Raw genomic sequence first — 24167 nt, forward strand, 5'->3', positions numbered from 1 at the left:
GAGAGGACGTTTGCAGTCTATGAAGTGTAAGAGACGTCAGAGAAGGAGATCTTGACAATCCAACGAAATGTGATCGCAACGGTAAAAGTGGTTTCCCTTGAAGTTTCGCAATCGCGGAGTCACCCCATTAAGCTTAATTATGTAATAGATTATAGAGTAATCAAAGGCTAAGTATATTATTATACATTATCATTCTATATGATGGAGATCAAATGAGTACTAGGTACCTATAGTCTAGACAGACAATAGTTGATGTGCATAATAACTATTTTAATGTAATTGTCTAACATGTTATTTTGTGCATCTATATTCTAGTACCACTAAAAAAGAGAGCATTATTTATGGAATTGAGAGTAGAATAAAGAAAAAGAGGGAGAGTGAATAATATTGAAAAAGGACTATAACAAATTTAATAAAGTGGTTTGGCATGACATGAGTGAATACATATAATAACAATAATGGTGGTCACAAGGGACTTGGGATGAGGAACCATCTAAGGACATGCATCACACTCATCAAGTCAGGTCAGTGAGCCATTTATGTTATGGGATAAAGCAAAGGCAGGGCATGGTGGTGCATGGGGTCCTTTTGCTCATGTTTTGGTTCATTGTAAGAGTTGTCTAGTTATCATAGCAAGCATTTGGATTAACTTGTGTGTGTGAGAACTTGTATAATATTAATTAGTGTAAAAAGTATATGCTATTTTTTGTATTATTTTTATATTTAGGTCTATTAGTTTTTATTAATCATAACTATCATCTTTAGGTCGCTAGCGGTCCAAACTAACGAGTTGGCTGCTTAATGCATTATAACGTCGTTACTTATAGGTCGCTGAAAAAACGCTTTTGACCGTAAAAATCAATTTTTTTTGTCGGAAAACTCAACCTGACCACCACCAACTGACTCACTACCAACCAACCACTACCACTTGAGCATCACTAACCAATTCTGACGATGGTTCTAGGGTTCCGGTGACCTCAATAACCGGAGGCTTTTACTTGAAAATGTTCTTAAAGGTTCAATCTAAGGGCACAAAGATGTTTGGGACGAAAATGTTGAGGTGTCTGAAAAAAAATGTGAGTTTTCCAGCCAAAACGTTTTTTGGGGACCTGCAACTAACATTGTTACAATTCAGCTAGTTGCCGACCATTGGGAACAAATATGATAAAATGAGTTATCGTTATCAGCTAATTTTCAGTTGGGACCGACGTCGGCCAAAAGATGACAACTTAGATTAATAAAAACCAATACACCTATATTTTATAATTTGAGTTAACATATCAAATTGAAATTATATAATGAAGGTGAAATGAAGCTTTTAATGTAATGAAAGTGTAAAAGTGGCCTAGTGTATGTATGTTCTTACATTTAACAACTTTATGTAACAAGTGGGATACATTTTAGTAGAAGCTTTAACTAAGCTTACTATGTTAAAAAAGGTCGTTATATTCAAACACCGCCCCCATGTTGTTTTAATATACGGTTCATATAGGGGCTATACGAATCGTATAACCCTTACATGACTAACTAATGTACGGATGACAACTTTTCCAGTCTATATGGGTCGTATAGCTCACCCTCCATCACAAAAGGACAAAAGTTTGCACATATACGGCTTGCATAGCCACTATACGAGCTGTATAGGCACATATGATGTGAGAATAACCTATGACTAAAAAAAGAGTATTTCAATTTGTCACAGATAAATACAGTTGTAGAAGGGGAGATATACCCTAGGTAGAAGGCGGATTGATGACCACAATGACGGAGGATGAAGTCGCACTTGATGAGTACCTACGCAATAGCTCGGGTTCGGTGGATGAAGATTAAACACATCACGAAAGCGACGAATTAAAAACATAAAAAAATATATTATGACTTGCATATTTTTTTCAATGTATTACAATTTATGGCTTTCTGAGTTTTTTAAAATATTAAATAAAAAGTGATTTTCAGTTATTTTTGTTTAGTTTGTATATTTTTTTTATAATAAGTATTGAAATTAGATTTTTAGTAAAGAAAACCGGTTTGGATCCGAAAGGCCAAAACGGTTTCAACCTGGCCCAAACTCATTTGTATAGGGTTTGAATGTTTTCTCTATAGCTTGTTTATGACCCGAACCGATTTTGGCACAAACCAGTTTTGAGTACTAATAATTGACCAAACCGATTTGGTTTATAAGATTCGAAGCGGTTTAGACCTATAACCCGATTTGTACACCTTTAGTAAGTTGGTCACCTTTGTTGCTGAACCAACCCATTTAGTCCAAATCTTAATAGTTAATTTATCTTATGGGCTACTCGAACTTTAGCCCAAAATTCATGGCCCAAGTAAAACAAATCATGAACAAAATTAGGGCCGTCCAAACCGCTCGTCGCTTGCTCGAAAATTGCTCGGAAAATGCTCGCTCGTTTTTTCGCTCTATTGTAAACGAGCCGCTCTGCTCGGTTCGGTTTGTAAACGAGCAAATGTCAGCTTGGTTTGGTTCGGCTCGCATAATTTTAATTTATTTTATATATAATTATATATGAACAAATATATAAAAATATAAACAACGGATTTAAAATATAAGCATACAATTTTTTAAACCCTTTTAAATTGTTTATAGTTTTATTAGTTCGATTCAAGTTTTCAGAATAATTTGTTTACATGGTCATTATATCTCACTTCAAGCTTATTTCTCCTTAAAATTTACAACCTATTACACATTTATTTAAAAACTACTATTTTATTCACAAAATATATTATTTACAATCTTCAAACTTGTTTTTTATTGAAAATTTTTAGTGAAAAAGAAATAAACAATGCTCGAAAATCGCCCGATGTTCGACTGAAAAATGCTCGATTCGATTTTGGCTCGTTTCGAATTTCAGCCATTCGGTTGTAAACGAGCCAAGCAACGAGCAAGCCTTTGCTCGGTTCGACTCGGCTGGTGAACAACCCTAAACAAAGCTACGAAACCGTAGACACCCTTAGAATTGGTGGCGGGCCAAGTCAACAACGTTGTTTGAGATCATGGGCATGGATGTACTCGGGTGACATGGCATTGTTGGTCATTCAAAAAAAAAGAAAGAAAAAAAACATACATAACCAAATTGACAAAACTGATTAAATGATATTTCAATTTAACAAGCAAAAATAGGTTAAAACACACATGGATCGATACCGCTCCATCGTACTGTTAACTGAACCACGACCGTTGAAAACACCAACCGATAACGGGTATCTTCTGCAAAATAACTGATACCGTGGGCCAGAAGCCGCTGCATAGAGTGATCATAATTTCATAACTAACTAACTAACTAATAGCAAAGTTGAAGTAATAATCTCATTTAAAAAATGAAATGAAGCAAACCTAAAGAGAATAATGACCCCATAAGCCTCTGCAGCCATTCCTATAATAGGCCACCCGACGATAACAAAGAAGAAGCCGGTACTAAAAGAAACCGTGCCCTTAAAGTTACTTCGTTTCGTGAAGAACTGTAAAGACGATTTGAGTCCAATTGTTGTTATAACTCCTGAGATGAATAGGATCTGATTCGGTAACGAGTAAAAGTGACCATTTGTTAGTATATTTGCCAATTAAGTATATCGGTAATAAGATATTGAATAAGCATTCAAAGAAACCAACATTTCCAATGGCAAGTAGTCCCTTGTCAAAGAACAAAATGATTCCAAGAAACCAGAAAAAGACGCCAAATCCGGATAATCCTAATCCGATCTCTGTTTAATCAAAGAAAAAATCGGCTAGTGAACTTATATTAAAATAAACACGGGTTCATGTCACTAATACATCTTAGTGAAATTATTATATAACTGATATGCATTATAGTATTTGTAATGCCTAGGCAAATCCCACATCGACTGTGTACATGAGAGATGCCAGATGGAAGCAGTTCCAGTTCCAAGGATGACTTTTTAAAAATCTTTGCCACGAAGTAAAAAACAAAGACGTGCGCTCCAATGTATGGAAAATACACAAAAGTAAACACACTCATATTTGGACCAGTTAGAAAAGGACTTATCTTATGATACGTTTGTAGTTACGGGACCCATAAGTAATGGACAGAAAGGTCTTGACAAGTTGGATCATGTGGCATACCTAACGGTGGGACCCGAATTTTATCATTTAGATAATTAGATCCCCAATTTCAGAGTCCAAAGATTTTCCTCTATTTTACCAAATATTTATTTGTTCCCGTTTGTATGTAAAAAGTTAAAAACACACGAATCTTTGATTTTAACAGTTTTCTCGTTCATTTACGAAGCCAATATCGTGATTAGCTAGTCGATATGATATTAGATTCGCCCCATGAAAGGGAGTCTAATGTACTAACTTCATTATTCAATTATATATTATGCTGCTAGACGGTCTTAATTAATGGATCGTGTTTGAAAGGTTGGCGGGTTCAAACCCAAACACATGACACACTTAGAGGTGCAAACGAGCCGAGCTTGTTTCGAGCTCTACTTTCAAAGCTCAACCTCGGCTCGTGAATAGATTTTCAAGCTCAGGCTCGGCTCGGGCTAGGCTCGTTTACTATTTATCAATTATTTTTTATATACTTATGATTATTTTTATATATTTTTTCTATTATAATACTTTATGTATAAAATAACATATATTATTTAGTTACTTTTATTTATTTTTTGATAACATTATATATATTAATTAATAATTCTTAAATATATAGTTTAAAAAATTATATAAATGACAGGCTCGTTTAGGCTCGCGAGCCCGCTCGAACTCGTTTATTAAACGAGCTTACTTTTAGGCTCGAGCTTGAGCCGAGCTTTTTAACGAGCCAATCTCGAGTAGCTCACGAGCAGCTCGGCTCGTTTGCACCCCTCGACACTTATTTCCAAGTTGACCCAAACACGACCCCATCAGACAAATGGGTTCATGGGATCGACCCAAAACTAACCCGGACCCGTTTATGCCAAACCCAAACCCACGAAACTAACCCGTTGATTTCCGGGTTGACCGAACACGTATTTACAAAGACGAGAATAAGCTGTTGAACACTCACGTTTCAAGTCGTTCATCTCCAAACCAACTAACGTGTCGTGTCGTTTCGTGTCGTGTCTATTCCAACTAGCAGCGGATCAAATGACTTTCGTAGGCTGAAAAAATCATATGAAACAGATCAAGATTGATCCAAATGTTACAAATAACGTAAAATATTAAACAATGATGCGATAGCATATACTAAAGTTTCAGATATTGATAATATATTTAATAAAGAAAATGTGTATCTTTAAAAAATGTATAAGGGATAAACCTGTTTCAAAGAGAGGCTATAGCATTTACGTTATCGACTGTGAAGAAAGAACTCGATTGCTGTAGATGTGTTAAAAACAGTTTTTAAGATATAGGCCCAAGCCCAACAGTTATTTTGGGCCCTGTACTTTCAAATAAAGTGCACAAAATACTTGGTTCTGGACCTGACCCGGAAGCGATTCCTACACAGGTACGACTTGATATTGGATTTCTCTCCAGAGCTGTAACCGGAACCGGAAATACCTGGTCAAAGCCGACCCGACCCGAAATCCGTAAACACCGATAAACCCGCTATACCTGGAAAATGATTCCTATCCAACCCGGTTTTGACTTTTGTTAACCATATCCAGAACCGGTTCCTAAAAATACTCGTTTTCAGAGTTTTAGCAACTAGGGAAGTAAGGTGTAACCATCGAGTGTAACAAGTGTTGTCCCTAGGGACAACGAAACGAAGTTAGGACTTTAAGCCCTATGGATGAGCAAATTCGATATTGGTACCGATCAGTACCGACGCCGGTACCGTTGGTACAGGTATCGAATCGGTACCAAAGTTTTGAGTTTCAGTACCGATATTTCCCGAATTTTACCTTAATACCCGTACCGCACATGTACCAAGAACTTGGGATTTTCAGGATCGGGGTTTTCAGTACCATCCCTTAAACGCCCCCACCTCCTATGGTCACCAATTTCCAAAGCAAAACTAATATTTGTACATTTTTAATTTGAGATTTGGATTAATGTGTTAATGTATGCGATTTGAGCGGTAACTTTAAACTAATTAAGTTTAGGAAGACATGAGGAAATACGTTACTTATGTATTTGTTAAAAATAATGATAACATGTTGATTTATTTGACAATTAGTGTAACTACAACAAATAGTGAATCAAAATGCTTCACGATTTTGATAATTATTAATCTGCTCATTTGAATCTGAATACCACTTCGTTTAGATTTTTTTGTATTTATCATACGTGTAGAAGCATATAATCTAAAAAACATAACCAAAACAATGTATTGGGTCGGTTATAATGAATCAATTAACCATAATCAAAACAATGTATTAGGCTCAAAAGTTTGGCACCAAATATTAAAAAAATCTGACATGATATAATTCAACAAAATATTTAATTCATAATATTAATACCAAATATGTAATCTAACGGAATTTAAGATAATTTGATAACAAGTGAACAAAAACATCAAAATTATATAACCTGACAATATGTTTACTGAAAGCAAATCCCAAACATATTTTTTATATTGTTGGTTAAATAGATGGGTCGGTTCAGTTATGACGGGTTGGTAAAATTCATTAAAACCGACCCACTAGTTATGACGATTATGGTTCAATTAACGGTTATGACGGTTAAGTTGCTCACCCATTTTTCACACTCTACCGGACTATGTTTTCTTAATTCCTATTTATTTTACTAAATATTTTATTTTACCAGGCTATTTAAACTTACAAAAAATAATAGCAAGATTTGGAGCAGCAAAGACTGACTGGATCAATAGACAACGGTATCAATATTCAATTTCAATTTCAAATCAATTCAAAATCGACTATTATTACTTGATCACTGTGATCTGATCAAATCGAAATCAAATGGCACCAGTATCGGCACTAGCCAAGTACAAACTAGTCTTCTTAGGCGATCAATCCGTCGGCAAAACCAGCATCATCACTCGCTTCATGTACGACAAGTTCGATACATCTTATCAGGTACATTAATCCTTCAATCTGAATATTATTATATCAAATCCGTCATCTGTTTGCATCAGATCTGTTGCTTATGTTGCTTTACTTTCTGTTACTATGCATTTGTAGCGTGTTTACTTGTGCTAGGGTTTAGAGATTTAATTTAGATCATCAATTCTGTTACAATAAGCTAGCTAGGGCTCGTTTAGTGTTGTTAAACTCGGTCTACGCACAGAGTATTCGACGAGAATTAAGTGAATGCTAGGTCTATAATATTTGAACATGTATCTGTTTAATATATGTTGATATATTCACGTATTTTGTTATAAATATTATTATTAGTAAGCTTATGATATTTGACATATATAAATATCAATTCGTTAGCGAAACTAGCATCATCACTTGCTTTATGTACGACAAGCTCGATACCTCTTATCAGGTGCGATAATGCGATACTTACACTCGTTGAATCCGGTAATCATTAAGTTTTGCTTTGTTTTTAGATCAAATTGGCTATCTGTTGTATCAGATCTGTTGTTTTTGTTGATTTAGTTTCTGTTAGTATGCATTTGTAGCGTGTTTAGTTGTGCTAGGGTTTAGAGATTTGGAATTTAGTTGATCAGTTCTGTTACAATAAGCTAGCTAGGTCTTGTTTAGTGTTCAGGTTACTTAGATGAGTCTGTATGTATACTACAAATTGGTGCAGTATCGTGATCCGGTAGCCGAAACACTCAGCAGGATTATTAATATTTCACCTGTGTAACCTAACCAACTATGGTACACATTAGCCTGTCAGATCACCCGAAGGTTTTGATGTATGCCTACAAATGAACATACAAGCTCCGTTGCTCCTCACAACGCGTGTAAATTACAGATCTGGTTTACGTGCACGTATAGTCTGAATGCCGTCTCGTTAACGGTTAAACTACCTTACAACTTTGACATCATAGGTCTTACTGTCTTAACCTAGCTAGTTGATTGCTTAGGCTTAAGAAATGAACATTTTAGCTATGTGATCATTGATCACTGGTTAATGATTTCTTGTTTATTATGCTTTTGATGCAAACTCTTTGTGTTACATGTTTATGTTGACTTGATCTCTCAAAGTTGAGCTCAAATACGCACGCCTTGACTAAATTGTGCTTTGTAATTTTTATTGCTTTAGTTAGTGTGAGTTTGCAGTTTTGATTTGAAGTTTAATACATTATGTTAGTGTTTTATGATTTTGGAATTTAGTTGTTCAGTTCTGTTACAAGAAGCTAGGGCTTGTTTAGTGTTCAGGTTACTTAGATGAGTGTGAATTGTACTGATTGGTGGAATAGTATGATCCGTAAGTTTGCTCATGTGATGGTTTTTTTAGGTTTAAGACTTAAGTAATGAATATTTCAAGTATATGATAAACTTTTTGTTTATTATGCTTTTGACAGTGTTGTAAAAATCGCAGTTAGTCACCGGTTAATTGCTAATCAGTATGCTACCGATACGATTTCACCTAATAGGACCAGCATATCGGTAGTCGGTCAAAGTTGGTCCAAATTGGCTCAAAATTTTCAAAACCAGTCAAAATATGTGAAAGTTGGTCAACATTGTTCAAAATCTTTTAAGTTTTTAAAAAAATATTACTTATAATCCAATCCGATTAATAAGTTAGAAAACTTTTGTGTGTATATATATGTATATATAAGTTTGCAAAATTACATATAAAATTCCAATCCGATTAATCCTGCTGCTCGACTAGCGCCTAGCGAATTCTACAACACTGGCTTTTGATGCAAACTCTTTATGGTACATGTTTATGTTCTGTTGTATTTAAATGTTAATGTTGACTTGATCTGTTATAATTGAGCTTCAATCGATATGCCTTTGACTAAATTCTGTTTAATTTTGACCAGGCAACTATTGGAATTGACTTCTTGTCAAAGACAATGTATCTTGAAGATCGGACAGTTCGCCTGCAGTTGTGGTAAGATGTTCTGCCATCAGTTTAAGTCAATTCTGTTTGTTTTACACAAACTTTTAAAAAATTACAGTGTTATCAGTTTAATCTATTAGAAAATTCATTTCGATTGAAAATATGTGGAGCCACATATGAAATCATTTTACCGGCACATGTAACTTTTATGTGTTAAAATAGTTCAACTTTTGTTTTGGTTTCATCATGATTCACGAGGAGCCAAATAACAGAGATGTAGGTGGAATTTACTCTCTAACATTACAAATAATGTATTTGCCATGTGCTTGCTTAGTACAAATACGAGATAAAGCCAAATCTCTCTGTGATCTTTCTTTTGAATGATATTTTGACCAAATTATACCGTATCATCTTCAGGGATACGGCAGGACAAGAGAGATTCAGGAGTCTTATTCCAAGCTACATAAGGGACTCTTCAGTTGCAGTGATTATATATGATGTTGCCAGTATGAAATAATAATTTCTGAAATATATTTTAATTACTTACTTAGCTATTTTTTTTCCTATTACAATGGCCTGAGTTATAACTTCCAAATTTTTTTCTGTGTTGGTGGTTTAGGTCGGCAGACTTTTCTAAACACTATAAAGTGGATTGAGGAGGTTCGTGCAGAGAGAGGTGGTGATGTTATCATCGTTCTTGTTGGGAACAAGACTGATCTTGTGGAAAGAAGGTGATGTTATTAATCATGCTTGTTGATTTATATAGTCAAAGATTGATTATGATGATATAAATCGTGCATCAATTTACATCTCTTCTTTATAAACATCGGTCACAAACCATAATTATTATTTTGATGGCTTTTGATTATTGCTTGATTAATTGTCTTGTTATGAAGTTTCTCATTTTGTCATTTTTCGATGATTCACCAGACAAGTCTCGGTGGAGGAAGGCGAAGCAAAAGCTACTGAGCTAAATGTCATGTTTATAGAAACAAGTGCCAAGGCTGGGTTCAACATAAAGGTATCTAACACATAAAAAAGTTGTTATATCATATTTTATTAGGATTGTATTATTATTATTATTATTATTATTATTATTATTATTACAGGCTTTATTTAGAAAAATAGCAGCAGCGTTACCAGGAATGGAAACACTATCCTCAACAAAACATGAAGAACTGGTTGATGTGAATTTGAAGTCTTCGAGTGCGAGTTCATCCCAGCCTGCATCTGGTGGTTGTGCTTGCTAGTTAATCTTGTTACTTCTGCTTGGTTAGAACCAGAAATGATCACCCGCAGCCCGCATGTTTATCGCCTTGGTATCATCATTTACCGTAAATGTATGTAACCATTTCTCTCTTTTTTGACTTTTCAATCATTCTACTTGTTCCGGAGTTGTCAACACACGCTTGTAAAAAGATTTGTGTAGATTTGCGAAGATTGAGTTTTGTTTTATATTGATCAAAGATGTATCAAGACGTACGTGGTTTAAATTTGAGCTTCATTTTATTTTAACAGTTTCAAGTTTTCACCTTACAAAAAATAAAGTTTTTACTATTTTGTGCGCAACTTGAATTCTTCTCTCCTAGGTAAATACTGCAAAATTGAGGATGATAATATTAAATCAGCATGTACATAATAGAGTGGAAAAACATATAAATTTATCATATTGATTATCATCATGTAAACGAGCTGTAAGCCGCGTGTGAATTACTCGTCAAGTTTAAATGAGCTTGAGTTTAATTTGAGGCCCATTTAACAAACGAGCTTACGCCCAAGCTTCATAATGAGCTTGACTAGGCGTAGGGCCGTCAAAACCGCTCGACGCTCGAACTCGCTCGCCGCTCGCTCGAAAATTGCTCGGAAAATGCTCGCTCGTTTTTTCGCTCGATTGAAAACGAGCCGCTCTGCTCGGTTCGGTTTGTAAACGAGCCAAGCAACGAGCAAGGGTATGCTCGGTTCGACTCGGCTCGAATATTTTTAATTTATTTTATATATAATTATATACAAACAAATATATAAATATATAGACAAAACACAAATATAAGCTTACAATTATTTTTACCCCTTAAAATTTTTCATATTCAGTTAATTTTATAGTTTTATTTGTTCAATTCAAGTTTTTAGAAAACTAAAAGTTTGTTTACATGATCATTATATTTCACTCTAAACTTATTTATAATAAAAAATTACAATATATTACATGTTTATCTAAAAACTACTAATTTATTTATAAAATTTATTATTTGCAACATTTAAATTTGTTTCTTATTGATTTTTTTTAAAGTGAAAAATAATAAATAATGCTCGAAATCGCTCGATGTTCGATCGAAAAATGCTCGATTCGATTTTGGCTCGTTTCGGTTTTCGCTCGGTTCGAATTTCAGCCGCTCGGTTCGGTTCGGTTGTAAACGAGCCAAGAAACGAGCAACCCTTCGCTCGGTTCGGCTAGTGAACAGCCCTAACTAGGCGCCTGTAGACTTGGGCATAAAACCCGTTCAGGGCCCGACCCAAAATGGGGACCCAATATACCCGACCCGCATGCACAAATCAGCATCTGGTTTCTTAGAGAAACCGTACCCAGACCCGGAACTAAACCAGGCCATTGGAACTGTTGCACCTTTACTCGTCAAAACTTGATACAAACTCAACCAAACCGGCCAAAACTCTGCCATACCTGGAACCGGTTCCTACCTGACCTGGTTATTGACTTTGTTGACCAAACCCAGAACTGGTTCCAATTTAAGAAAAAACCCGGTCTTGAGCACTTCTAGGCGCCCGAGCTTATTTGAAATTACATAATAAATATTAGTATATAAAAATATGTATAAATTAGATATGTATAGAAACATTCATATAAATAAAATAATTAATAAATTAATTAATAAATAACAAATGAACCAAGTTTAAGCTCGAGTTTTAAACATAAAGAACGAATGAGCCGAGCTAAGCTTAGCCAAGTTCAGTTCACCCTAAATATTGAGGTTAGCAAGGAATAACATTAAAGCTCTAGATTCATAAAACAAAACATTTGTACATTTATTGTTTACAATATAAAGTTTAAATCTTTAATAATTAAATAATATATAATAGTGTTATAAATAGGGGTGTCCACTAGACCACTAAGACCTGAAAGCCCATGAAAAGAGTTCATAGGATGAGGCCTTTAATGGCAACCATTCATATGAAGATAACAAAAACCTTCTAAAAAGTAAAAAAACACATCTCTTATCTCCACATTCACAAAAAACACACACACAAACACACATACTTACTAAATGGCTCTTAGAATCTGGGCTTCTTCCACTGCCAATGCTCTAAGGCTATCATCATCCTCTACTATCACCACACCTCATTTCTCACCTCTTGCAAGATGCTTCTCTTCAGGTAATTTATTTGCATCCCTATTCGTGTTATAGTAGTCGCTAGACGCTGTCGACTGGGGAGTTGCGAGTACTCGTGGATTATTCGTTGAGTACTCGGCACCTAGACCGTCTTTTACGACATTGTCCATACCCCTTTAAGGGCGGATCCAATGTGGGATCACCAGGTTCACGGGAACCCAGTGATTTAAACTTTTACGTCAAAACGATATATAAAAACTTTCAGTAAACTCATAACATCTAGTTAACTCATATAAAAAAAATTGAGATGGTGTAGCGGTAAATTTCTTGTCTTCGAAACCCTTGTAAAATCATAATTGATTTTAATACCTTTTTTTTTCATTTTTAATGACCTCGTAGTTTTATTATGTGTTTTTTTTAATTATCATCTTGTTTTATTATGATATTTTTATTATATAATATTCTCTGACTCGACTGACTGGCCCAAGAAATTTAACGTTTGATTGTCCGAAATTTGAACACCGAAAAAATGTGAACCCATAGGAAAAAAATTCTGGATCCACCACCGCCTTTCTTGAAAATATGCAAAATTTAGAGGGCAAAATAGTAATTTGATGCATGCATTTGTGAATATTGTAGTATTGGATGGGTTGAAGTATGCAAGTTCACATGAATGGGTGAAACATGAAGGGTCTGTTGCCACTATTGGTATTACTGACCATGCTCAGGTTCTTTTTCTTTCCTTTTAATATTTAACTAGGTTTGTGCCCGTATTAACGTGCATTCAGTTAGTATGGGTTAAGTTTGTTACGATACAGGGACCAAATATAAAAGAAAACTAAACCATCAACGCAGAAAATAGTAACGACACTTGTATAGCTTATAATAAAAAAGTTACCGTGTTAAGAAAAACAAATTTGATTAGTATCGGTGAGCTTCATTAACATTATACCCAAAAACTATATTAGTTAAATGCCTAGAAATGTAACATATTTAAAATGACGTTTATTCGTTTGTAAAATCCGGGCGTTGCGGCAGCGACTTGGCGCAAACTGGGTTGGTTTCGGTTCCGTTGTGCCGGAACTAAAACATAAAAAATTACATATTTAAAGCAAAAAATAAACAACTAGATTAACATGATTAACATATTTAAAATGACGTTTATTCGGTCGTAAAATCCAGGCGTTGCGACGGCGACTTGACGCAAACTGGGTCGGTTTTGGTTCCGCCGGCCACAGTGCCGGAACTAAAAACATTACATATTTAAAGCAAAAAAACAACTAGATTAACATATTTAAAATGATGTTTATTCGATCGTAAAATCCAGGCGTTGTGACGACGACTTGACGCAAACTGGGTCGGTTTCGGTTCCATTGGCCGCAGTGCCGGAACTAAACATAAAAATTTACATATTTAAAGCAAAAATAAAACAACTGGATGACGTGACAGAAAGCAGTGCCCAACGTGGACCAAAGAGGTTGTTATGGGCCTTATGGCACTAACCATTGATCTTTATATATATATATATACATTATATATAATATACTTTAAGTAGCTCAAATATGAATAATATTAATGAGCTTGTTGAAGGTTATAGACTTATATCATATATGTTGTTACAAATTTATAATGTAGCTTAATATAAATGCAGGACCATCTCGGAGAAGTGGTGTTTGTGGATTTACCAGACACTGGTGGCTCAGTGACCAAAGCCACCGGGTTTGGGGCGGTGGAGAGTGTGAAAGCCACCAGTGACATTAACTCCCCGATCTCTGGAGAGGTCGTGGAGGTTAACACGAAGCTCAGTGAAACTCCCGGTTTGGTAAATAAAATAAATCTTCTTGTTCTTTTTTTTTATAATGTAAATTAATAGGTTTTGATCGCGGGTGTGATTGACTAACGAGTGAACTTGATTTACAAATGTTGAAGATTAACTCGAGCCCGTATGAAGATGGATGGATGATTAAGGTGAAGCCGAGCAACCCGTCGGAGTTGGAATCTTTAATGGGTGCAAAAGAGTACACAAAGTTCTGTGAAGAAGAAGATGCTGCTCACTAGACATTATTATTAACATACTTATTATGCATTGTGACCAGTTGTTTTAAATAAATGATATTAAGGTTTGATGTTGATTCACCTATAAATTATGAATCCGTTTTCGTTCATACGTTTGCTTGGATATATGATGCAGTTAACGGACGAAAATAAAACTAGATACGCTCTAACAAACGTTATATAAACCTCAAATGAGGACTCTTTATTTGTCGTTCGATTAACCTAAGCAAAACTATCGAAAACAAATCCTTTTATCCCACATTGGTTAGTTAAAGTAGTTAGAGAGTAAGGATGTGTGCATATAAGCAGACAATCTGCGAAAGAATAAAGCACGCAGCTATGCAATAAGCACAAAGCGAACTATTCTTTCGCCTTTTACTAAAGAATACCGTGTGCTTGTTGCTTTAAAATAGCATATGCCTATTTTTGGGGAGTTTCTTTCTTTACGAAAGAACTCCAACCATAATTGGTCGTAAATTTTTATGTACCCTCAAATAAAAATATACTATTCCAGTTTTATCACTGCCTACAGTTACTCTAATAATATGATTATACAAACTAAGAAGCAGTCAACTGTTTAGCAATATAGAAAGCGAAAAAGAGTGTAGTGTAGTCGCTTCGATTTGCGATATCTATGATTTGAACCATGATATTATTCTAAATTCTTGGAATATTTCAGTTTAGTAGATTTTTGATCATGTAAATCATTTTCGAGTTATCTAGACAGGCGTTGGCCATCAAAGCAGTTTATATACGATACAAATTTTTGAAGAACGAGCGGATTAGATTCGATAAGTGACCACTAGCTAGACTAATAACAAAAACATCAAATATACCATCCCTACATATATTACTTTAATTCTTAAAAGTAAAGAAACAGGAAGTATTGTATGAACATGTTTGTTTAAGAACATGTAACTTAATTAAACACGAACAAAATATGCCTTGACGATCACCAACACGATTTTCATTATTAAACCATGGTTCAAGATGATTAACAAAAGACATGAACAAAAACCGTATAAGACCAGACTTGTTTCAAACGGAATAATAACAAAATTTTAAAATTAATAAGCTTGAACTTCAAAACTTAAAATCGAAGTAAAAGAACAACCAAATACAAGTGATCGAGAATCGAGGAAGAGGGTGGCTAGGTTTGTCCCACATTTAAAGTAGTTACATAGTAAAGATGTATGTATATAAGAAGACCATCTGCAAATGAATAAAGCACGCAGCTATGCAATAAGCACAAAGCGAACTATTCTTTCGCCTTTTACTAAAGAATACCGTGTGCTTGTTGCTTTAAAATAGCATACGCCTATTTTTAGAGAGCTTCTTTCTTTCTGAAAGGACTCCTACCAATTACAGTTCTAATGTTTAAAACTATTGGTTAAGAATTTAAATTTATTGTTTATGTGTGTTTTACAAAGATAAATTATATTTCTTTTCTCACACTGCTTAAAAAAAATTAAAATTATTTTTATACAAACCAAGAACCAATCAGTGGTTTAGTAATTTAAATCCATTGTCAATTACTTTTGTTTTGTCAATTTATAAAAACTGCATGATATAGAGGAAATGTTGACTTCAAAACAATAGTAGTCTTTATCTGGTGTCCAAATAGCCATTTGTAACATTGTGATAATGAGATAAAAATAGTAGGTATATTGGAAAAGAGTGAAGTGAGTTGATGTCACTTGAACACATTAAATGAATATAAAAAATAATGTATTTCAACATTTAAAACATGATTAATAATTATTAAAATTAAAATTTATAATGATATAATTTAGGAGTGTGAATTAAATAGACTGCCTTAAAAAAACTCTTTTAGTAAAATTTAACTTATAGACCATATAATATATACAAGAACTAGCAGATACGACATAAAATATACCACATACCCTAGATCATATGATGACCCGAACAAAACTGAAAAATAAACATGAGCACCATGCTTATTAAAATTGTAGATTAAAATAACTCGTATACGAAAATCGACATGAGCACCATGCTTATTAAAATTGCATGATAATCTTAATTTGGATGCAATTAGAACATGTAAGTATTATTTAGGTCATGTATATGCGGCCGACCAAAAACTTGATATTCATGTCTTTATATCATTATGAGACCTAATGGCCATCAAATTTCATGCTCAAGTCAAATCCTGGCCACAATTAAATTCTCCTTCCTTTATTGATCTTGATCTTTCAATTTACAACACTGAAATGATTAGTCACCAACATCTTAGACAAGTGGCTCAACTTGTTAGCATGCATGGTCTCAATCTTGCATCTTCTCTTTCAAATCCGTCTAAACGTGATGAAATGTTTTTGATCCGTCTATTGGTTTTAACTAATTCAGAAGGCGTTTGGTTTGCAGAATGTTTTGAAATGAATTGAAATTAAGTATAATGAAATTTGGTATGGTGTTTAGTTTGTAAATTTATTGTGTAAATATATAATGACAAAATTACCCTTACGTGACTGATCCCCTCCACTCTTATCATCGTCGTCTTCATGACAACCTAAGTGATCAAAGATCATTTGAATCAGATTCGGTCTACCACAATAGGACTATGACTTTATCAATAACCGTTCTTTGCTTTCTTCGATTGTGAATTATGGTAGTGACTTCAATTGGCCGTGGCAAACCAAACTTCCACGTCTTCATCAAGTCTGAATCGTTTTTCATCTTCACATTTCATCATATTCATTGATTAGGTTCAAGCTAGTTAGTGTGGTCTTCATCCCACCGGTCGCTGGTGGGATGTGTGAGGGTGTCTCTTGTAATATTCAAAACTTTTCATTGAAATGTTTAGAATTTATTCACATATGTGCTTATTGAAAGCTATTTGTAACTTGTCTAAATTAAGAAAATAGATGGAATAAATTCCAATTCAGATTTTATCACCAACTAACAAACATATTTCTTGAGACCTAAACCAAAATGATTTTAATTAACAATTTTTTGAATTCCATGAAGATCATATCCCATTTTTACATAAAACATTCACAAAACTCTTGAAACTCAAATACAACTCATGGAACATGATTATATAAAATAGTCAAACATGCGAAAAATTAATTAGTAGTTCGTGGTTTATTCGCTAAGGCGTTTCTATTTTTATAGGGGCGTGTTAGCTAGTATACAAAGTGACACATGTGATGTTCACTTTATAACATCAATACCTAACGTGGATTATTAGACAGGGGATGGATCATATGAGAATATGTGATAAAAGAATGAAGAAATAGAACTATTCATTTTTTTTATTTGAGAAATTTTCAATTAGTTAAAATGCAATGTTTATAAATCTACTTTAACATTAAAAAGTAAATATAATCAAAACTCATTTAGTTATAGAACCTACACATGCACAGGTTATGCGCATCATGTGTAGGTAAACGTTTTAAAGTGAGAGAAACACGTACAAAAAAAAGTAGATTAATGGGGGTTTTATATACATATATATATATATATAATATATACCATAACTTTTGTATATTAGAAGTAAAATTTCTCAAATTTTTTAACCACTGATAGAAAAAATAAACATTTAGGTTTCAGTATTTTCTTCTCGCAGTGTAATTTAGTCTTCTGTAATGAACATCTCCCTTATTATATATGTTTTCGGCAACATATGTTAGACAAGGGTTCTTGAGGATATTCAACAAAGTAATGCGTGCACAAGATATTTTTCAAAGTGGTCATGAAGCATATCGACACATATTTGCAAGCACAATTTTTATATTGAATAGCTTTTTTACGACTAGAATTGTGTTACAATAGTTATATACGTGACATATAATATTAACTACATATAACAAGAGTTTGTAGTTGTATGATTTGTATCTAAATCACCTAGTTAGTTTAATTGTCGAGTTTTAATAAAGCTTTACAAAAACAGTTTGTTTTTGGATTAAAGAGGATGCAAATACTAAACATAGAAATTGTTATATATTTCTTAAACAAACAAAACTATACATGTGGTTGATAACATTTTCATCGGATTGATCTGGACCGTTAGATTTACTAAAAGAATGTCTATAAGAGCACTTGTGTTTTATCCATGAACCCATCATCTCTCACAGAAGCCTCTTCAGCAATTTGTCTTGTCTCATACGCACTTCAAAACACACACACACTCTCTAACTTCATCAACAAAATGGAGTCTCTCAATCTATCTACAAAGGTGGTTCATCTCTCACTCTCTACAATTGTTGTTGAAATATGATTTCGATATTATTATGATCGTTTTATACAAACTGTATGATTTTCGCATGCATTTCAAGTTACAATTAGTTCGATTTGATATATATTTTTAATTTTTAATATACGATAATACGATATTCTCCATCCCAAACCTGTAGCAACACATTGTGCAATATCCCTGGGACGAAAGAGCATTTACATCAGCTTCTACACCTATAACCTGGTTAAAAAACATATTTATTTTAAAAAATTAACTATTTTTTTAAAAACATCTACTATCTCATTCTCTATATTCTTCTATATTCAATTAAATAACAAATTTTTAACTTATTATTATTATTATTATTATTATTATTATTATTTCTTTCTGCTCTATTCACAGTAACTCAAAAAAAATATATAGAGTATGAACAATACATCTTTATACTTAAAGAAACACTACGACTTCTTTAAATCGTTCTCTATTTTAGAAATGCCGATGTAGAATTTTACTAATTTCTCAGATTATTTATTTGAAATTTAGAATTACCAAGAACCTGCTATGAATGTTCTAATCACGTACCAACTATATATATATATACACACACACACCCCATCGTTTTAGCAACCCGAATGACCCCTTGATCCCGCTATTTGCAGTCACAAACAACTTATTGAATTCTGAATTCGATAAAGTTTATTAAAAAAATCAGTTAATTCGCATTTGTTGATCAAGAGCCAGCCAGCAATAGCATGATCATCTATGTCTTTGGAAAATTTTGTAAAATTTGGAAAATGACACTGTGTGTTCGTTTCAGAAGCGTCAGATGTTCATGTAACACACCACACGTGGGCTATATCAACATAGGACAACACAACACATGAACACATATATTAGTTTTATATTTTTTTTTAGAAAAAAAAAAACATGTAATATTTTTAATGATAAATTACTAAATAAATAAATTGCAGGGTAATAAAGAGACAAACACCATGGATGGAACAGTAGATTTTCATGGACAACCAGCTATCAAAGCAAAAACTGGTCGATGGACAGCTGGAACTATTATCCTAGGTATGTATAATTATAAGTTATAACATACCTAGTTTTATTTATTTATTTCCTCAAAATAATAATATAAATATAAGACTATAAGTTATAAAACTTGATATTATACTTTACTTATCTAGTTATCTTCATTGGAATATATTTTTTCTTAACTGTTACATCGGATAAGCCAACTTATATATCCATGTGACCATGTGTGTGTGTTTACACACACGTAACTACATATAATCCATTCATTTTTTTCTTTTAAAATTCCCTCATAAATAATGAGATTTACGGAATAATAATGTTTAAATGTTTCTCTATATTAACTTAATTTAAATATATACATGCATATATATATGTATATATATATATATGTATATATATGTGTATATATATATTTATAAATTAAAATATGAATTAAAGATGATTTTTTTTGTTGAAAGTTTAGAATGGTGGATGCTTATTGTATCCTCACAATTTGATAGCTCTGTGTGTGGGCATAGTTTTATTCAGTTATTTGATGAGAAAACCGTATTTAATTAATAATTAATTACGCAATAAATTTTAAATAATTGGGAGCAAAGAATCTTGAAAATGACTAATAGTTTTATAAAAAAATTGATACTTTTTCTTTAGAAATATATAAAAACGGTATCTAAAAAGGAGTCTGTCCACTTATGTTTCAGAACCAGTCATAATATATTAAAAACGGTCTAATATATAAACTTATACATAATACATAAATATAATAACAATTAGTGGGTGGGAGTACGTATTCATATTATTAACTTTGAAATGAAACATCTTTTTATCATTAGTACTTATAAATCAAGTAATTCTAAATGCAAATTTATTGTTTACTTATAAAATCAAGTAGTTCTTAATGCAAATATTATTGGTTAATGTAGTGGGTATATATGTATTTGCTTAATCATGCAAAAATTTAGACGTGTCCGACACGTGACGGGTGAATCCTTTGCACGCAAGCTGATTATACAACGTGACAAGATTATACCAACACTAATTTGTATGATCATCACATGGTCAGCCCAGAACTCATCTTGGGCTCGGCAGACGTTTAGGACACGGTTTCAATAATGACATAAAATTATTATTATTTCTTTTTTTTTTCATATATATAATTTTTTATTTAAAACATTAACAAGTGAAATTGGGCCAACATATATGTCACACTCACTCATGTTTTTTAGTGCAAAAAAAAAATAAAATAAAAATTGTTTGCTACATAAAAGGTTGTTATTAAACAAGAATTATGTTATTTTACAGTGAACCAAGGACTAGTGACACTAGCTTTTTTTGGAGTTGGGGTGAACCTAGTGCTGTATCTAACCCGGGTTTTACAACAAGGCAATGCCGAGGCTGCAAATAGCGTTAGTAAATGGACGGGAACCGTTTACATTTTCTCGCTCGTTGGTGCATTTCTCAGCGACTCGTATTGGGGTAGATACAAAACTTGTGCCATCTTTCAAGCCATCTTTGTGTTGGTAAGTTCTTTATTTAATTACCTAGGGCCGTCCCAGAGGATGGGCCTGCCTAGGCCCGAAAATTTTAAATAAATAAGTTATTTTCTTTCTTTTTTTTCCTTAAAAAAACTATATTTCCGAACCGTAATTTTTTTTAACTAGCTCTGGGCCCACAGAATTCTAGGGCCGGCCCAGAAAATAGGGCTGCCTAGGGCCCGAAAATTTTAAATAATAAGTTTTTTTCTTTTCTTTTTTTTTTCTCAAAAAAACTATATTTCCGGGCCGTACTTTTTTAACTAGCTAGGGGCCCACAGATTTAAGAGATTTTCAGGGACGGTCCTGTGATTATCCTCGTTGAAGGGTAAAAACGTAAATTTAACTAATATTTCAAATCTTAACAGGGCTTAGGAGGACTATCTATTGCATCAAGCATGTTCTTGATCACTCCCAAAGGTTGCGGTGACCGGACAACTATATGCGGTAGCCACTCGAGTTGGGAAATCGGGCTATTCTACATTTCGATATACATGATCGCGTTAGGATACGGGGGCTACCAACCGAATATTGCAACATTTGGTGCTGACCAATTTGATGAAGAGGACACTAATGAAGCACACTCAATAGTAGCATTTTTTAGCTACTTTTACCTTGCACTTAACCTTGGTTCACTTTTTTCCAACACATTCTTGAGTTACTTTGAGGATGAAGGAATGTGGACACTCGGGTTTTGGGTATCGACCGGGTCAGCGTTTGCTGGACTCGCGTTGTTTCTTGGTTGCACGGTGAGGTACCGGCATTTTAAGCCGAGTGGGAACCCGTTGAACAGATTTTGTCAAGTGTTTGTGGCTGCTTCAAAGAAGTGGAAGGTTAAGTTGCCACAAGGTAAAGAGTGTTTGTTTGAAGAGGATCAAGATACTTCTTTAAGTACCGGACGAAAGATACTTCATACTCATGAATTCAAGTAAGTCAATAATATTGTTATGACCCATTTAGCGCCGCAAGAGGGGAGGGGGGGCAATTTTTTGTTCGAAAACGGGTAAATCTACACAACTTAAAAAAAATTCGAGCGAAAAACGGTCAAATCTAAACTACATATAAAAATTTTCGGACGAAAAACGGCTAAATTTACACTACTGCGTGAAAAAACAGGGGGGCCGGGCCCTCACTATGCTTCACCCCTGCCATTTAGACCGTTTGAGATAAAACATAACCCAAATCGACCCGTTTATTATTTATTAAATAACCTATATTTATATATATATATATAATATGCATTATTTGGTTTATTCTAATACGAGTTTATATATGACAACTATTTTTATATAATATTAAATAAAATCTATATTGATAATTGTCTCATTTTGGCTCACAAGCCAGGTCGATAAGTGATACTCGGGCTTGTTTATTAAGCAAGATTATATTTAGGCACAAGCTCGGGCCCTAGTTGTTTAAGCAACTTGATTCGAGCTTTTGATATATAAAATATAAAATAAAATTTATAATGATAATAGGCTCATTTTGGCTCGCAAGCCAGCTCGATAAGTGAAGCTCGGGCTAGTTTATTAAATAAAATTATATATAGGCTCAAGCTCGGGCTCTAGTTGTTTTAAGTAGCTTGATTCGAGCTTTTAGCGAGCCGATCTTGAGTAGTTGAGTTGGCTCGTTTACACCCATAGCTGATATTAGCTTAACGAATGCAGGTTTTTGGATAAAGCAGCATTCATTACCTCAAGGGATTTCAACGACCCGAAGGAGAACACTCACAACCCGTGGACTTTATGTCCGGTTTCACAAGTTGAAGAGGTGAAATGCATATTAAGATTACTTCCCATTTGGCTATGCACGATAATATACTCGGTTGTGTTTACACAAATGGCGTCCTTATTCGTCGAACAAGGCGCAGCCATGAGAAGTACAATATCCGGTTTCCAAATCCCAGCTTCTAGCATGTCTAGCTTCGACATTTTGAGTGTCGCACTTTTCATATTCCTTAACCGAAGAGTCATCACTCCACTCGTGTTAATGTTTAAAAAGAAAGATTCCAAAGGGTTAACCGAGCTTCAACGAATGGGAATCGGGCTTATAATTGCAATACTAGCAATGGTTTCGGCTGGCATTGTGGAATGTTATAGACTAAAGTATGCAAACCAAGACTCGAGCTCGTTGAGCATATTTTGGCAAGTGCCACAATATGCATTTGTGGGTGCGTCCGAGGTGTTCATGTACGTGGGCCAGCTCGAGTTTTTTAATGCGCAAGCGCCTGATGCGTTAAAGAGCTTTGGAAGTGCACTTTGCATGACATCTATTTCACTTGGGAATTATGTTAGTAGTTTTATTGTGACAATAGTTATGAAGATATCAACCGAAGACGATATGCCAGGGTGGATTCCCGGGAATTTGAACCGAGGACATCTAGACAGGTTTTACTTCCTGCTAGCTGGATTAACGGCGGTCGATTTATTGGTCTACATTGTGTTTGCGAAATGGTACAAAAGTATTAAACTCGAAGGGAAGAATAATGAAGAAATGGATGAAACTGATGATAGTGAAATAGTTTAAAGATAAACGGTTTAAAATATAAATAAATAAGTGGGACGGGTTAAAGAAGGCGAAAACATTGTGAATATGGTTTTATTCGGTTCGAAAAGTTTGTGGTCGGGTCAGGCTGAAGTGACGCTGGTTTCTGTTACGTCTAATGTGGTATGGAAACTGAGGATCCGGAGCGAATGACGATTGATTTATGGTTAAGATGGTGAGGTGAGTGTAATGGTTTTGGGTTCATCAAGTCATATGATGTTAGTTTCATTAGTTTAGTTCTGTTGTGTAACAGGACACTGATTTAACATGTGTGTTGTTATTTGTGAGTTGAAGTTTGTATGTTGTAACAAAATTTAATAATTTATGGTTATGAGAGATCTGTTTCATCTGACTTTACTATGTTCTTGGTAAATTAAGATGCATTTTTAACTAAAAATATGGTTAAAAATTAAAATACATGGGACATCGTATATAGAATAATGAAAACCGCGTATTACTTATTATTAATCAGTTACATATAAGGGTATAACGAGAATAGTTTAAAAGAAAACTTATTCAAAATACAATGAGAACAATTATAAAGGAAATAGATCAAATCATAT

The 24167-nt window shown here is 33.9% G+C and overlaps 3 protein-coding genes, 1 long non-coding RNA gene and 2 other non-coding genes across 7 annotated transcripts; 5 read left to right on the forward strand and 1 right to left on the reverse strand.

Moving 5' to 3' along the window:
• Positions 1-3142: 3142 nt before the first annotated feature.
• LOC143529522 (uncharacterized) lies at positions 3143-3700 on the reverse strand. The gene is made up of 3 exons (XR_013134678.1): positions 3632-3700; positions 3356-3534; positions 3143-3263 (listed from the first exon to the last, which is right to left on the reverse strand). It is a non-coding gene; the product is annotated as an uncharacterized LOC143529522 (long non-coding RNA).
• A 3079-nt stretch (positions 3701-6779) lies between these two features.
• Positions 6780-10585, forward strand: LOC143529523 (ras-related protein RABH1b-like). The gene is made up of 6 exons (XM_077025299.1): positions 6780-7005; positions 8874-8944; positions 9311-9399; positions 9513-9624; positions 9824-9914; positions 10003-10585. Exons 1-6 carry the CDS (start codon positions 6889-6891, stop codon positions 10141-10143), a joined length of 621 nt encoding a protein of 206 aa, XP_076881414.1. The 5' UTR covers positions 6780-6888; the 3' UTR covers positions 10144-10585.
• Positions 10586-12076: 1491 nt separating this feature from the next.
• On the forward strand, positions 12077-14400 carry LOC143529525 (glycine cleavage system H protein, mitochondrial-like). 2 transcript variants are annotated; one of them, XM_077025300.1, is made up of 4 exons: positions 12077-12279; positions 12873-12965; positions 13889-14059; positions 14167-14400. In XM_077025300.1, exons 1-4 carry the CDS (start codon positions 12172-12174, stop codon positions 14293-14295), a joined length of 501 nt encoding a protein of 166 aa, XP_076881415.1. In that variant the 5' UTR covers positions 12077-12171; the 3' UTR covers positions 14296-14400. The 2 variants fall into 2 exon arrangements, with proteins under 2 accessions (XP_076881415.1, XP_076881416.1); XM_077025301.1 differs by having other exon boundaries at positions 12078-12280; positions 12877-12965.
• Positions 14401-14626: 226 nt separating this feature from the next.
• Positions 14627-14747, forward strand: LOC143529570 (U5 spliceosomal RNA). Its single transcript, XR_013134682.1, has one exon. It is a non-coding gene; the product is annotated as a U5 spliceosomal RNA (small nuclear RNA).
• Positions 14748-15524: 777 nt separating this feature from the next.
• LOC143529572 (U5 spliceosomal RNA) lies at positions 15525-15645 on the forward strand. The gene has a single exon (XR_013134683.1). It is a non-coding gene; the product is annotated as a U5 spliceosomal RNA (small nuclear RNA).
• Positions 15646-18303: 2658 nt separating this feature from the next.
• On the forward strand, positions 18304-23841 carry LOC143529526 (protein NRT1/ PTR FAMILY 7.3-like). Its single transcript, XM_077025302.1, has 5 exons — positions 18304-18490; positions 19462-19564; positions 20831-21048; positions 21429-21988; positions 22728-23841. The coding sequence occupies exons 1-5, from the start codon at positions 18368-18370 to the stop codon at positions 23584-23586; spliced, it is 1863 nt and encodes a 620-aa protein (XP_076881417.1). The 5' UTR covers positions 18304-18367; the 3' UTR covers positions 23587-23841.
• The last annotated feature ends 326 nt before the right edge of the window (positions 23842-24167 follow it).

This window comes from Bidens hawaiensis, unplaced genomic scaffold (genome assembly GCF_021521415.1).
Source record: "Bidens hawaiensis isolate Kalapana, Puna unplaced genomic scaffold, B.hawaiensis_p1.1 tig00008566_1, whole genome shotgun sequence".
Lineage (NCBI taxonomy): Eukaryota > Viridiplantae > Streptophyta > Magnoliopsida > Asterales > Asteraceae > Bidens > Bidens hawaiensis.